The sequence below is a fragment of the Scyliorhinus canicula genome, chromosome 18 (assembly GCF_902713615.1).
Source record: "Scyliorhinus canicula chromosome 18, sScyCan1.1, whole genome shotgun sequence".
Lineage (NCBI taxonomy): Eukaryota > Metazoa > Chordata > Chondrichthyes > Carcharhiniformes > Scyliorhinidae > Scyliorhinus > Scyliorhinus canicula.
Window position 1 is genome coordinate 59,715,117 of NC_052163.1, and position 16,311 is coordinate 59,731,427.

The 16,311-nt window shown below is 47.8% G+C and overlaps 1 protein-coding gene across 2 annotated transcripts in view; it reads left to right on the top strand.

The window, feature by feature from the left end:
• The window catches only part of LOC119952869 (myosin phosphatase Rho interacting protein), a 626,433-nt gene that overhangs the window by 52,100 nt on the left and 558,022 nt on the right, over nt 1–16,311 (top strand). For both annotated transcript variants that reach the window (XM_038776448.1, XM_038776447.1), the window contains exon 2: nt 5,944–6,021. In XM_038776448.1, coding sequence (XP_038632376.1) covers nt 5,944–6,021 — 78 coding nt within the window. The remainder of the gene's footprint in view (nt 1–5,943; nt 6,022–16,311) is intronic.

Here is a 16,311-nt window from a genome sequence, read left to right on the forward strand (position 1 = left end):
TGCGTATTTGTCCGGATTGTTCTGGGCACAGATCAAGCAATTCTCAACGTAGTGCGTGATGTCATTTTTCAAATTTGGCCACCAACAGAGTGGTCTGAGATGGGTTAAGTGGGTTCAATCCCTGATGTCCATGATTATCATGGAACAAACAAATGAGTTGGTTCCTATCCTGTTCTGGAACTACATAAAGGCTGTCTTTAAGGATCACACCGTCATGTGTGGTTATAGAATTCTTAAATTTGTCATAAGGGGCTGGGAAGGTTCCCTTTAAAACTTCACTGAGCTTCTCGTCCTGTTCTGCGCCTGTGCTAAATCTTGTATGTTGGTCTGTGAGACCTGAAGTGCGTGTACTGGGGCGCTTTCGGAGGGGTTCCAAAAATAACCATGCCTAGAACTGCTTTAGCTAGGGCGTCAGCTTTAACATTTCCAGGTGGGGAAGAACGATGGTGACTACGAACTTTCACAATGCCATATTTCCTGTCCTTTGCCTGCTTGAAGATATGGCGGAGTAATGGGGCTGATGGTAGGGGTTTTCCGCTTGCGGAAACAAATCCTCTTGTTTCCCACAGGGGTAGGAATTCCGTTAAGCTGTTACAGACATACAGGCTGTCTGAGTAGATGTCTGCTGGGGTGGGGAACGAATCTGGGTGGTCTACAATGTACGCTATTGCTGCCAGTTCTGCTGCCTGCGAGCCCAAGTGTCCTGGGAACTTTAGGGAAATCTATTCTGGGGCGCGTCCCTGCGCGTCCTCTACATAAATACCGCATCCTGTTATGCGTTTGCCGTCTAAAACTATGGAAGAGCCATCCACATAGATTTCCACGCACATGTCTGTGGGCTGGAGTCTCTGGGGTGAACTACCTATGTTCCTGGGTAGGTGTCTTTGGAATGAATGGGCCTGTGTTGTGCTTTAACCTCACATTCATGAGGGGTGCCTGGGTACTGTAAATTGTCTGCGAGGAATGTGTGTGTCTTTGTTCTTTTAACTGTGATGTCCAGTCCCTGTAAAAGAAGGGTCCAACGGGCTGCTCGGATTTGGCTGACTGTGCCATCTTTAAGTCGTCCGTCTAATAATAGCTGTGTTTGGGTGTGCTCTGTGAGGATGGTAATGGGGTTGAGTCCTGTAATGTACGAAAAGTACTGTACTGCCCAAAGAACTGCGAGCAGGTGCCTTTCACAGGCAGAAAATCCTTGTTCGACAGGGTCTAATACGCAGGATGCGTATGCTACGGGTCTTAATTGTTCATGTCGTTCCTGGAGGAGCACGGCCGAAAGGGTTCGGTCAGTGCTTGCTACTTCAATAGCGTAGGGGGAGAGTGGGTCTGAGACCTGTAGTGCGGGGGCTGTGCTGAGTGCTCGTTTTAAAGTATCCACGGCATCTGTATGTTGCGGAAGCCATTCCCAAGCTGCCTTTGTCTTAATAAGGTCGGACAGGGGTGCTGCTTTAGTGGCGAAATCGTCGATGTGGTTTCGCAGTAGCCAACCAGTCGTAAAAATGACCGGAGGGCTGAGACGTTGTGGGGAAGGGCAATTTGACAATCGAGTCGATCTTTTTCTGCTCAATCTCGGGTTTACCATGCGTGATAACTATTCCCAAATATATCACTTTTTCTTCCAAAATCTGGACTTTTTGGGGTTAACTTTGCATCCAATTTCTTTCAGGAGTCCTAGGAGTTCTGCTAGAAGCGAAATGTGCTCTGCCTTTGTGTCTGTCTGTAGTAGCAGGTCGTCTACGTACTGGACCAGACATTCGGGGCGGGAAAATTTAGCTAATCCATTTGCCAGCCGTCTGTGGAAAATGGAGGGGGAGTTGTCGAATTCTTGTGGAAGGCATGTCCACGTATACTGCTGTCCTTTAAAAGTTAAGGCGAATTTGTACTGGCACGCTTTAGCCAATGGAATGGACCAGAAGCCATTACTAATGTCCAAAACCGTAAAGAATCGTGACTGGAGTCCCTGCTTGAGCATGGTCTCAGGACTTGTGGGGGCGGCTGCAGGGGGTGACTTTGTTCAGTTCCCGGTAATCAATGGTCAGTTGCCATGATCCATCGGGTTTCCTGACTGGCCAAATCGGAGCATTATTAGTGGAGGCTGCTGATCTCAGTACACCCTGTTCTAACAAGCTGTCTATTACTTTCGAGATTTCTCCCTCTGCTTCCTGGGGAAATCCGTACTGTTTCTGGGGTCTAGGGTCAGGACCTGTAATCTGCACAGAGCCAGCCAATCTACCACAGTCGTGCTTGTGCTGTGCAAATGCTGCTCTGTGTTCTTGCAGGACTGCCCTAACATGTTTTTCCGCTGTAATTGTACTCTGATCAAAACAATATTCTCCTACTGAGCTGAACCTATTTGCATAATCTCCTACTGTGAGCGTGGCGGGGGCTCTTGCTGCCTTTGCCATTCTCCAGACACATTTGTTTACTGGATCAAATAAAAGGTTGTGGGAGATCATAAAGTTGATTCCTAAAATGTGGGGTAGATCAACTAAAACTAGGGGGTGCTTTGTAGTTATATTGCTGATTTGTATGGATACAGGGGCTGTGATGTGTCCCTGCTGTGAGTGGCCTGTAAAGCCGCTGAGGGTGATGGTGTCTGTAGTGGGCCATGTGTCCTTCTGAAACATAGTGGAGGAATTGAGTGTGGTGCGGGACCCTCCTGTGTCCCAAAGAAATTCAACGGGCTTGCCCCGCACTTTGGCTGCTACGACTGGCCGGCCGGACTTATCCCAAAGGGTGTCGCAGACCCAAGTTGGGGAGCCCGAACACCGTCAGTCTGTGCCGTTCATGTCTCCCTGGTCTGAACGGGCGCTAACACTGTGAATAGGCTTTGTCCTATTCCTATTTAGGGTGCCTGTCAGTTGGGCTCTCTGTGGGTTCTGTGGGGCATTGCACTCTCGTGCAAAGTGTCCTAACTGACCACAGTTGTAACACTCTTGTGATTTGGGCTGGGGTGGGCTGTTTCTACTTTCATTTATCCATGCGGGGTTCTGGTGCGCTTTAACTGCATGCATATCTGCATCTGCCTACTCTTCCTCGGGTTTCTTTAAATTGGTCTTGTTCTGTACGGATTGCTCCCAAGCGCGGGACAACTTTTTCAAAACCCATTTCTCGTTGTGGGCCTCATCTGAGGGGTCATAATTTGCGCAAGCTCTCTGTCCTGCCTCTGTTGCATGAGAGATCAAGATTCAAGTCCATTTTGCCATGTTATCTGGGGACAAATGGGTGCGGGCTAACTCTCAAAAACCGCAGTGAAATGAATCCACAAGCGTCCAGCAAACGCAGTGGGGTGCTCTGTCTTTTTGCCTGCATCTATTCAGGCCTTCTACCGGGTCTCCTCTATTATAGCCGATCGCATCAAGGATCGCTGTTGTGCATCTCTGCTAGGGTGCCTCCTCCTACATTCTGTGGGTTGGGAAGGGCTGCTACGACTGAAGGATCGAGGCTCAAAACTGAGCTTTACCTGCTCCCTCTCGTCCAGGCCGTACATAGGGGCCTGTTGTTTAACTTTCGCAAAGAATTGGTGGGGGTCTGAAGTGGGGAGGAACGGTGTGATTTTCTCGCACACGTCCCGTAATTGGGTCACGGTTAAGGGGGTTGTATACAGGAAATCTGATTCTCCTTCTGCTGCGGCTCTGCGGTGTGTGGTTACCGGTTTCATGGGGGTGTGTTCTGTCTGTTCTGTGGGGGGTTGGGGTGCTCTTCTTTTCTGGGGCTTCTCCTGCGCACATGCTCCATGTACGTATCTATGGGCTGTTTCATTTAATTCCTGCCAATTGGGGCCATTTTCCTCATCTAGTTGGGATCCGAATGTGCTCTGAAAGCCATTCTGAACTGAAAGCAGGGATTGCAACTCTGCAATTTGCTTCCGGCACTTTGCATGGTCTACCGAGCTCTGCCTTTGTTCCATTGTGGAAGCATGGAGTGCTCGTAGGGCTGCTTTCAAATCGCTGCACTGCTTCTGCAATGCCTCTACCTGCTGTTCTGTTTCTTGTCTTACCAGGACTGCATGTTGTGTGTCCTGGTAGGCCTTGTCGTACTGGGTCTGGAAGCTGCTTAAGTGCGCCAGACAAGACTGGTTTGCCCGCTTGGCATCATCCACCTCTGTCTTTTGCTGCTAACCTCCCTCTTAACTCTCTGTTCTCTCTCTCTATCTCGCTCACATCTACCTTACTCGTCCCATCTCTCTCCTCTATCTCTCTACGGAGAGTCCTAACGACCTCCTCTGTGCCTCGCAATTGTGCCAGACGGGACACGATTGCCATCGGCTTGCGAGCTTTTCCCACGCTCTTGTGAATCTCTGTCAGGTTCTCCCACCAAGTATGTCCTATACTCCTAGGACCTGTTTCTTCATTCGCGAAAAATTCGTTCCAAAGGGGCCATCCTTGCCCTAAGAGGAACTTCCTAAATTCTTCTTCCCAAACGGGACACTGTCCTACTCTGCTGGTCGCTGCGACCTCTAATTCCTGTGGGTTCATAAGGCGTTCCATTGCCTTCATTGCCATTTTTCCTATTTCTGAGTTCTCTATTAAATTTGGAACAGGGGGTGACAAAGCGGTGATGTAAACACGGGTACGGCTTACGCTAATTTCCGGCCTACAAAACTCCCGACAGTTTTACTTGTATCACTGTTAGTACTGTTAGCATTAACACACTTCCGAATTCTGGAGGATTGATCAGTACTGCTTAAACTCTTGTGGTTCTTTCTGTTTCCGATTGGATTTCTAATTCAAATTTTGGGTTCTCTCTGGGGGGGGGGGGGGGGGGGGGGCACTTCTAAGTCGAGTCACGTCAGAGTTCGCCAGTAAATGTTGTGCTTTCCCTTACTTTGCTCTGTTTTAATTACCTTTGCTCAAGAGTCGCCAGGTATCTTTCTGATACCACCACAGGGTTCAAAGCCAAGTACTGATCAATGACTCAATACACCAGTTAATAAGTTTGAAATCAATACACTTATTATACACACAGCCAATTATTACTCATGCATAAACTCTACTCGCTAAACTACAAGTACTACTAAAAGCCTATTCTTAGCTTTGATTGGCCCACCCAGTCAGAGGAACAGTTGCCGTTGTTCGGTTCTGATACTGCTGGCTTCGAACTGGTGTGGAATAGTAGCCAGGAGCGTCTATCTCGTAGCGTGCATTGACCTTAGACTTACTTGGCTGGTGCTTGGCGGTCCTCTCGTTGCTGGGAGCCAAAACCAAGGTGAGAGTTCTTTCAAGAGCCTCCCAAGAGAACGCACTGAACTTGGGGACTCTGCTTTATAGTCCCCAGGGGTTTTGCGCCCTTCTGGGCGGATCCCGGACTTGGTCCCAATTAATTGGACCATGTCCCAATCGTTCGTATTGATTTTCTCCAATACCGGAGTTGTTCACTGATCGTTGGGCGGGCCCGATGTGGCCGTTTGCCTGCCTTTGTTTTAGCTCCCACTGGCGCCGGGGAGTCTGTCCTGGTCTCGATTGTTTCAATGTTTCCTTTTTGTCTCTGGAGATAGTTCATTAATATGTTAATGGCTATTGGTTTCAGTTCTGTCTGGGTTCTGCAAATCTTAATACACAGGAAACCTTGCACCTGCTTGTTTTCCCTAGTGCTGTCCAATTTTCCCTGCACTCTTTGCGGGCATCCATTTTGGAATCGGGACATGGCCAGCCCAGGTGGCTACACTGGTCATTCTCTAATTCCTTCCCAATTAATTATCTTTGAGCCCTGGCACTGAACATGTTATTGAGTTATAATGTTCACTGGCTCAATCTGTCTCAGCTGAAAAAGTGGTCAGTTTTTTCCAATTGTAACATGCAGTGTACATATACCATTTATTTGCATTTTAAAGAAAAATTATGTTTGGTTAATATAGATTGTCAGATTTGTTAATGATTAAATCTCTATACTGTTAAACTTAGGTTGGAAAACATGTTCATAATGCTTGCTTTTTCTACTTTTAAGGCTAAACCCATCTACGGAGGCTGGTTGTGTTTGGCACCCGAAGGCACAGATTTTGAAAACCCAATGCAGAGATCTAGGGCAAGTTTCTTTTATACATTTACTTATTATGAAATTTAGTCTCCTTGTGTATAACTTCTAGACTGAGATTTTATAATCTGTTTACAATTTTTCTAAATATCCATGAAAATTATGTTTTAAGTTGGAATTTTGTAGGTGGTCTATGGGCCCATTAGAACGACCTGCCTCTCTAGCTAAGCTGTTTCAGTGCAGCCACAACACTGGCATCAGGATGAAAAATTGTTCAACTGGGTCCTATCTGCAACAAGTATAACAGATAGAACCATGCAAATTACAACCCTACTAGACTATTCCCAATCATTAGCAAAATGATGGATGGAATTGCCAACAGTGCGATGAAGAAACAGTGATTACTTTCCTACTGCCTGATGCACTGTTCAGGTGCCACTCTGCTCCATACCTAAATAGAGCCTTGGCCCAAGGATGGACGCAAGGTTGAATTTCAGTAGAAAAGTAATAGTGACGTCAAAGTAGCATTCAACTAAGTATGGTGCCAAAGAGCCCTAATAAAACTGGAGAAAAATTCTTGTGCTTGAGTTGTGCCAGACACGAAACAAGCTGTTGTCATTGATGCTGTCCAGTTTCAGCCCCAGAGATCACTGAGAATGTTTCTCAGGGCAGTGTCTTGGGCCAAACAACTTTCTGCATCTTCATAAATAATCTTCCCTCCATGATGAGGTCAGAAATGAGGGGTTCATTACTGCCCAATGGGAAGCTCGTCCCATAATGAAGCAACTTAAACTCTTGATTGAGCAATTGATACCGTTGATTGGAAAATAACTGTTATTTAAGAAGGGTAAGCAGAAGGAGTTGCCATTTAGGCTGGTTGAGGAAAGCTTCCGGTACTTGGGGATACAGGTGGCACGAGACTGGGGCAGGTTGCACAAGTTAAATTTGACTAGAGTGGTGGAACAAATCAAGAGTGACTTTCGGAGATGGGATGCACTCCCGCTGTCACTGGCGGGGAGAGTGCAGACTGTAAAGATGACAATCCTCCCTAGATTCCAGTTCATCTTCCAGTGCCTCCCGATCCATATCCCATGGTCCTTCTTCAAAAGGACTGGCAAAAGCATCATGAGCTTTGTATGGGCGGGAAAATCCCCGCGGGTGAAGAAGACGATGCTTGAAAGGAGCCGCAGCGAGGGAGGGCTGGCATTGCCGAGTCTGATCAGCTACTACTGGGCGGCTAACATAGCCATGATAAGGAAGTGGATGGTGGGTACGGGGTCTATCTGGGAGTGGGTGGAGGCAGCTTCGTGCAGGGGCACCAGTTTGGCAGCCCTGGTCACGGCTCCCTGACCGCTGTTGCCGGCCAGGTACTCCACCAGCCTGGTAGTGGTGGCGGCCCTGTGGCTATGGGGCCAATGGAGGAGGCATGTAGGGGAGGTGGGTACATCTGTCGGGGCTCCAATATGTGAGAACCATCGATTTGCCCCCGGGAATATGGATGGAGGGTTTCGAATATGGTGGCGGGCGGGGGTGAGGAGGGTGGGTGATATGTTCCTGGAGGACAGCTTTGCGAGTTTGAGGGGCTTGGAGGAGAAATTTGGGCTGGCAAGGGGAAACGACTTTAGGCACTTACAGATGTGGGACTTATTCCGCAGACAGATCCCATCCTTCCCACGCCTCCCGCCAACAGGGATCTAGGACAGAATAGTCTCTGGAGGAGAGGGTAGAGTCTCGGATATTTACAAGGTGCTCATGAAGGGGGAAGAGTCCCTTGACGGAGGAACTGAAACTCAAATGGGAGGAGGAGATTGGCGGGGAGATGGAGGACGGGCTGTGGGCAGAAGCCCTGAGTAGGGTAAACTCAACCACAACATATGCCAGGCTCGACCTGATTCAATTTAAGGTCGTTCACCGAGCCCACATGACGGTAGCTCGGATGAACGAATTCTTTGGGGTAGAGGACAAGTACGCTAGATGCGCGGGTGGACCAGCGACCCATGTTCACATGTTGTGGGCATGTCCTAAGCTTAGGGGGTACTGGGAGGGGTTTGCGGGGATCATGTCCCGGATGCTGAAAACAAGGGTGGTGATTAATCCAGGGGTGGCAATTTTTGGGGTTTCGTAAGACCCAGGAGTCCAGGGGGAGAAAGAGGCCGATGATTTGGCCTTTGCTTCCCTGGTAGCCCGGCGGCAAATACTGCTGGCATGGAGGGACTCAAAAACCCCCGAAGACTGAACAATGGCATTCGGACATGTCAAGTTTTCTGGGTATGGAAAAAATTAAGTTCACCTTGAGGGTATCTGTACTGGGGTTTGCCCGAAGGTGACAACCATTCATCGACTTCTTTGCGGGAGAGTGAACGTTTGGGGGTGGGGGGGGATTAGAGAGAGAGTAGAGTAGGAGGGATAAATAGGCAGGTAGTGTCTATGGGAGAGGAGCGGGCTTGTGCAGTATGGTTTGATTGAGGCATTGGTTTTATGTTGGTGTTTGCACATTTTTGTCTTTTTTGTTTGTTATCTGTAACTGTTTACAATGCCGAAAAATACCTCAATAAAATTGTTTATTTAAAAAAAAAAAGAAGGGCAAGCGAAATAAAATTGGATGTTACAAGCCTATTAATCTAACATCAGTTAGGGAATTTATTAGACTCTGATTAGGGACAATGTGACTGAGCACTTTGACAAATATGAAGTAATTGGAGAGCCAACTTGGATTGAAAGGGGAAGCCAAAACAGTTTTTGTGATTTTATATTCATAACAAAAAAGAAAAGATAGGAAAAAGGGTCTTTGAAGAGGCTGGTGAATTGCTTCTATGTAGCAGGGTAGCATGGGGCAGCAGGGTAGCATGGTGGTTAGCATAAATGCTTCACAGCTCCAGGGTCCCAGGTTCGATTCCCAGCTGGGTCACTGTCTGTGTGGAGTCTGCACGTCCTCCCCCTGTGTGCGTGGGTTTCCTCCGGGTGCTCCGGTTTCCTCCCACAGTCCAAAGATGTGCGGGTTAGGTGGATTGGCCATGCTAAATTGCCCGTAGTGTCCTAATAAAAGTAAGGTTAAGGGGGGGGGGGTTGTTGGGTTACGGGTATAGGGTGGATACGTGGGTTTGAGTAGGGTGATCATGGCTCGGCACAACATTGAGGGCCGAAGGGCCTGTTCTGTGCTGTACTGTTCTATGTTCTATGTTCTATCATGGAAGCCTTCTTCTAATCCCCTGATGGCGAAATGTATTTTCTTCAATTTGAAGAATTCTGCCAAGTCGGACAACCAGTCTGTGGCGTTGGGTGGCGCTGCTGATCTCCAGCCAAGCAGGAGTCTCCAGCGGGGGATCAGAGAGGCAAAGGCTAGGGCATCTGCCCCTCTTCCTGTAGTTCTGGCTGTTTCAAATCCCCAAAGAGCACCACCAGCCAGGCATGGTTCCACTCTCCCACAACCCTGGACATGGCTTTGAAAAAGGCGGTCCAGTACCCGTGAAGGTACTGGAAAGGACCAGAACATGTGGGTGTGGTTGGCTGAGCCTTCCTGGCCGTTCACATTTGTGCTTCACCTCTGGGGGGGAAAAAACTCACTCATGCGTGTTCTGGTCAAGTATGCACTATCATTAGCTGTGTTAGACTCAGCCCCATTCATGAGGAGGTGAAATTTGCCCTATGCAGTGCTTTGATCTAGAGTCCTCCCTCTAACTCTAAGCCTAGTCCTTCTTCTCACCTTTCATGTGCCTCATCCTTATCTCCTCTAACATTCGTCCGTACATGTTGGTGCAGTTATCCTCACCTAATTTGCCTGATGCCAGCAGTCAGTCCAGTAGGACGTGTCTGCATAGCTGGGGGAACGTTGCGGTCTACTTGTGGAGGAATTTCCTCAGTTGTAGATATCTGAGCTTGTTCCCTTTCGGGAGCTGGAACTTTTCTTTCAGTCACTTCTCTCTTCCCCGACCTCCCCAAAAAGGTTGCTACACTCCCATCTACATACAGGTCTCTTACTGTCATTAACCCATCGTCCTGTCTCCACGTTTTGATGGAGGCGCCTATTGTTGCCAGAATGAATTTCTGGCTTTTGTAGATTTGGGGCGTGGGGGGCAAGGGCAGGGGCAGCAGAGGGCATTGCACCAAGATTGAAATGGTGCCTGAGCTGGTTCCAGGTCTTTTGCGTGCCTACCACTGGGTTTCTCGAGTATTTAACTGGGAGAAATGGGAGTGGAGGCGTGGATAGTGCTCTGAGCGATGGCCCCATACAGGAGGTCTCCTCCATTCGCACCCGTTCTCCCTCAGGCTCTCTCATCACCCATGCACCCTTTTTGTGTTTTCCGTCAAGTGTTGGAACAGGAGGTTTGGCAGAACCAGATCCCAATATTCCTCCTCCTTTGTAAGATGCTTTTATGGATCCTGTTTTTTTTTCACGCCCACTTGGTGAAGAAAGCCTCGGGGATGAATATTGGAAGGGTTCTGAATAGGAACAGGCATCTTGGCAGCACATTCATTTTTATTGCCTGTACTCCTCTCCCTTGCAAAACAGATATAGTGTAGGGGACTCAATTGTAAGGGGAATAGACAGGCAGTTCTGCGGATGCAATAGAGACTCCAGGATGGTATGTTGCCTCCCTGGTGCAAGGGTCAAGGATGTCTCTGAACGGCTGCAGGACATTCGGGGGGGGGGGGGGGGGGGGGGGGAAGAGAGAGAAAGAGAGAGGGTGAACAGCCAGCTGTCGTGTCGTGGTGCACACAGGCAGCAATGATATAGGTAAAAAACAAGACGAGCTCCTACAAGCTGAATTCAGAGAGTTAGGAGTTAAACTAAAAAGTAGGACCTCAAAGGTAGTAATCTCAGGATTGCTACCTGTGCCACGAGCTAGTCAGAGTAGGAATGTCAGGATAGATAGGATGAATGCGTGGCTCGAGAGATGGTACAAGAGGGAGGGATTCAAATTCCTATGGCATTGGAACCGGTTCTGGGGGAGGAGGGACCAGTACAAACCGGACGGTCTGCACCTGGGCAGGGCTGGAACTGATGTCCTAGGGGGGGGTGTTTGCTGAGGCTGTTGGGGAGGGTTTAAACTATTGTGGCTGGGGGATGGGAACCGGTGCAGGAAGTTTGGAGGTAGTAAAACAGGGACAGAAGCAAAAGGCAGTAAGGGGAAAGTATAAGACATAGGAGCCATAGTCAAAACTCAAAAAGGGCGACAGTACAAGGTACAGTGACTGAGGGAAGCTCAGTGAATAGGCCCAGTAATACTAAAAGGAATAAAATGGGAAGTAAAAACAAATGGTAAGCGATGCGGCAGGTGGTTACATGAAGATATGGGTTCAATGACGAGGAAAATTAGGAGAAAAGTTAAGAGGAAATATAACTTGGGAGAGGTTACTGATCGAGGTGTAAGATTCAAAACTGAGGTATAAAAGCCAACATAAGTGTACTTTACCTCAATGCTCGTAGTATTTGGAATAAGGTAAATGAGTTGATGGTGCAAATTATCGTGATTGACTATGATTCAGTGGCCATCACTAAAACATGTTTAAAGGATGGTCACGACTGGGAGTTAAATATCCAAGGGTATCAAACTATTCGGAAGGACAGAGTGGATGGTAAGGGAGGTGGTGTAGCTCTTTTATTTAAGGATGACATCCGGGCAATAGTAAGGGATGACATAAGTGCTATGGAGGATAAGGTTGAATCCATTTGGGTGGAAATCAGGAATAGTAAGGTGAAAAAGTCATTGATAGGAGTAGTCTATCAGCCACCAAATAGTAACATTATGGTGGGGCAGGCAATAAACAAAGACATAACGGATGCATGTAGAAATGGTACAGCAGTTATCATGAGGGATTTTAATCCGCATGTCGATTGGTTTAACCAGGTCCGTCAAGGCAGCCTTGAGGAGGAGTTTATAGAATGTATCTGTGGTAGTTTCCTAGAACAGTATGCAATGGAACCTACAAGGGAACAAGCAGTCCTACATCTGGCCCTGTGTAATGAGACAGTATTGATCAATGATCTCATAGTTAGGGATCCTCTCGGAAGGAGCGATCACAATATGGTGGAATTTAAGATACAGAAGGAGGGTGAGAAGATAAAATCAAACACTAGTGTTTTGTACAAAGGAGATCACAATGGGATGAGAGAAGAGCTAGCTAAGGTAGACTGGGAGCAAAGACTTTATGATGAAACAGTTGAAGAACAGCGGAGAACCTTCCAAGCGATTTTTCAGTGTTCAGCAAAGGTTTATACCAACAAAAAGGAAGGACGGTAGAAAGAGGGAAAATCGATCGTGGATATCTAAGGAAATAAGGGAGAGTACCAAATTGAAGGAAAAAACATACAAAGTGGCAAAGATTAGTGGGAGGCTAGAGGACTGGGAAATCTTAGGGGGCAATAGAAAGCTACTAAAAAAGCTATAAAGAAGAGTAAGGTAGATTATGAGAGTAAACTTGCTCTGAATATAAAAACAGATAGTAAAAGTTTCTACAAATATATAAAACAAAAAAGAGTGGCTAAGGTAAATATTGGTCCTTCAGAGGATGAGAAGGGAGATTTAATCATCGGAGATGAGGAAATGGCTGAGGAACTGAACAGGTTTTTTGGGTTGGTCTTCACAGTGGAAGACACAAATAACATGCCAGTGACTGATAGAATTGAGGCTATGACAGGTGAGGACCTTGAGATGATTTTTATCACTAAGGAGGTAATGATGGGCAAGCTAATGGGGCTAAAGGTAGACAAGTCTCCTGGCCCTGATGGAATGCATCCCAGAGTGCTAAAAGAGATGGTGAGGGAAATTGCAAATGCACTAGTGATAATTTATCAAAATTCACTAGACTCTGGGGTGGTCCCGGTGGACTGGAAATTAGCAAACGTGACACTACTGTTTTTAAAAAAAAAGGAGGTAGGCAGAAAGCGGGTAATTATAGGCCAGTGAGCTTAACTTCGGTTGTAGGGAAGATGCTGGAATCTATCATCAAAGAAGAAATAGCGAGGCATCTGGATGGAAATTGCCCCATTTGACAGACTCAGCATGGGTTCATAAAGGGCAGGTCGTGCCTAACAAATTTAGTGGCATTGTTTGAGGACATTGCCAGCGCGGTAGATAACGGGGAGTCAATGGATGTGGTATATCTGGATTTCCAGAAAGCCTTTGACAAGGTGCCACATAAAAAGTTGCAGCATAAGATAAAGATGGAGGGCATTTAAGGGTAAAGTAGTAGCATGGATAGAGGATTGGTTAATTAATAGAAAGCAAAGAGTGGGGATTAATGGGTGTTTTTTTTGGTTGGCAATCAGTAGCTAGTGGTGTCCTCCAGGGATCAGTGTTGGGCCCCCAATTGTTCACAATTTACATAGATGATTTGGAGTTGGGGACCAAGGACAATGTGTCCAAGTTTGTAGACGACACTAAGATGAGTGGTAAAGCAAAAAGTGCAGAGGATACCGGAAGTCTGCAGAGGGATTTGGATAGGTTAAGTGAATGGGCTAGGGTCTGGCAGATGGAATACAATGTTGACAAATGTGAGGTTATCCATTTTGGGAGGAATAACAGCAAATGGGATTATTATTCAAATGACATATATTAAAACATGTTGCTGTGCAGAGTGACCTGGGTGTGCTCATGCATGAGTCGCAAAAAGTTGGTTTACAGGTGCAACAGGTGATTAAGAAGGCAAATGGAATTTTGTCCTTCATTGCTAGAGGGATGGAGTTTAAGATGAGGGAGGTTATGCTGCAATTGTATAAGGTGTTAGTGAGGCCACACCTGGACTAGTGTGTTCAGTTTTGGTCTCCTTACTTGAGAAAGGACATACTGGCACTGGAGGGTGTGCAGAGGAGATTCACTAGGTTAATCCCAGAGCTGAAGGGGTTGGATTACGAGGAGAGGTTGAGTAGGCTGGGACTGTACTTGTTGGAATTTAGAAGGATGAGGGGGTATCTTATAGAAACATATAAAATTATGAAGGGAATAGATAGGATAGATGCGGGCAGGTTGTTTCCACTGGCGGGTGAAAGCAGAACTAGGGGACATAGCCTCAAAATAAGGGGAAGTAGATTTAGGATCGAGTTTAGGGGGAACTTCTTCACCCAAAGGGTTGTGAATCTATGGAATTCCTTGCCCAGTGAAGCAGTTGAGGCTCCTTCATTAAATGTTTTTAAGATAAAGATAGATAGTTTTTTTGAAGAATAAAGGGATTAAGGGTTATGGTGTTCAGGCCGGAAAGTGGAGCTGAGTCCGCAAAAGATCAGCCATGTTCTCATTGAATGGCGGAGCAGGCTCAAGGCCTACTCCTGCTCCTAATTCTTATGTTCTTATGTACTCTTCCCGCTAGGGCGAACGGGAACGAGTTCCACCTCAGCAGGTCTCTCTTTACCTCTTATGGATCCGTGTCCAGTCGTGGGCTATCTGGATCCCCAGGTATCGGAACTTGGTTTGGGGCAGTTTGACAGCAGCGTCCCCAGCTCCTTCTGCACTGTAGGGATTCTATGATCCTTCTATGATTGCCAGGATAAATAACAGCAGGGACAATGGGCATTCCTGCCTCGTGCCTTGATTGCAGCCGGAAGTCTTCAGAGCTGGTGGCGTTTGTTAATATGGTCGCCAGGGGAGCATAGTAAGTAATTTGAGCCACAAAATGAACCTTGGCCCAAACTGTTCCATCTCCTTGAGCTATCTCCATTTGATCCTGTTGGAGGCCTTCTCTGCGTCTAGGGAGATGATTACTTCTGGTGTCTCCTTCCCGGGTGGGGCCATAATCACGTTTAGCAGCCGTCTGATGCTTGCCATGAACTGTTTGCCCTTAACAACCCGCTCTGATCTTCCATGACTACCTCTGGTGCATAATTCCCCGTACCAGATCTTTTGTCAGGCCTCTGCGTCCGTATTCAGGAACAAGATATGATCTGCACTCCATCGGCTATTTGTCTGTCTTTTTTGGTTCCGCGACATCGAGGCCTGTGCCAGCATGGGTGGCTGGGCCGCTCTTGGCAGTAAATCACTGAATATCTACCGCAGGTGCAGGGCCAATGCTGCTGCAAACGTTTCATGGAAGTCCACCGGGAATTTGTCCGGACCTAATGCCTTCCCCGACTGCATGGAGTTCATGCTCTCCATGATCTCCCCAGTCCTAGCAGTGCTTCCAGTCCCTGTTTCTTTTCCTATTTCACAGCTGTCCCACACAGTGAGAAACCGTTTCACCTTCAAGTTAGCTTGGAGGTGTACAATCCCTGGTAGAAGGTCACAAAGACCTCCTTGACCTAATTTGGCACTGTGACTATCCTGCTGTTCCCATCGCTCAACTGTGCTATCTTCCTCGTGGCTGCCTGCTTTCTCAGCTCGTGTACCATTGGCCAGCTGGCCTTGTCTCATGCTCATAAAAGGTCCATTATGTCTGGCGGAGCAGGTTCACTGCTTTCCCAGTGGAGAGCGGATCAAATTCCATTTGTAGCTGTTTTCTCTCCACCACCAGCTCCATGGTTGGGGCCATGGAGTACTTCCAATATGGAGTCGGTCAGCCAGTGCCTAGCTGCCCTTACCTTCCTTGAGAGTTCTGTACACTATTATTTCCCCCCTGATCACTGTCATAAATGCTTCCCAGAATGTGGAGGGCTAGACCTCCCCTTCTGTTTGCAGGTTACAGACGTGCAGATGGCTTGTGACATTTTTTCACAATACCTTGTCGGCGAGGATGGCTGTGTCCAGCCCCCATGGAGGAGCACAGTGCCCAGCCTATCTTCAAACTCACATGGCGCATGGTCCTAGATTACTATTGCAGAGTGTTCTGCTCCTACCACCCTTGGAAGCACTAATTTATCCACTACAAAGAAGTTGATACAGGAGTAGACATTGTGCATGTGGTAGAAGGAGAACTCCTTCACCCTTGGATTGTTGAACTTCCGCAGCGGTTCTTTTCTCCATGTGTTCCATAAAGGTGCTTAGTCCCTTTGCCATTCTTGTGTCTGTCGGTGTGTCGGTGTGTCGCTCGGGGTCTCTCTCGGTGTGTCGCTCGGGGTCTCTCTCGGTGTGTCGCTCGGGGTCTCTCTCGGTGTGTCGGGGTCCTCTCTCGGTGTTGTCGGGGTCTCTCATCGGTGTGGTCGGTGTCCTCTCTCGGTGTGTCGAGGTCTCTGTCTCGGTGTGTCCGGGGTCTCTCTCGTGTGTCGGGGTCTCTATCGGTGTTGTCGGGGTCTCTCTCGGTGTGTCGGGGTCTCTCTCGGTGTGTCGGGGTCTCTCTCGGTGTGTCGGGGTCTCTCTCGGTGTGTCGGGGTCTCTCTCGGTGTGTCGGGGTCTCTCTCGGTGTGATCTGTCTTCCTCTCCTCTGTGTGTCGGGGTCTCATCTCGGTGTGTCGGGGTCTCCTCTCGGTGTGTC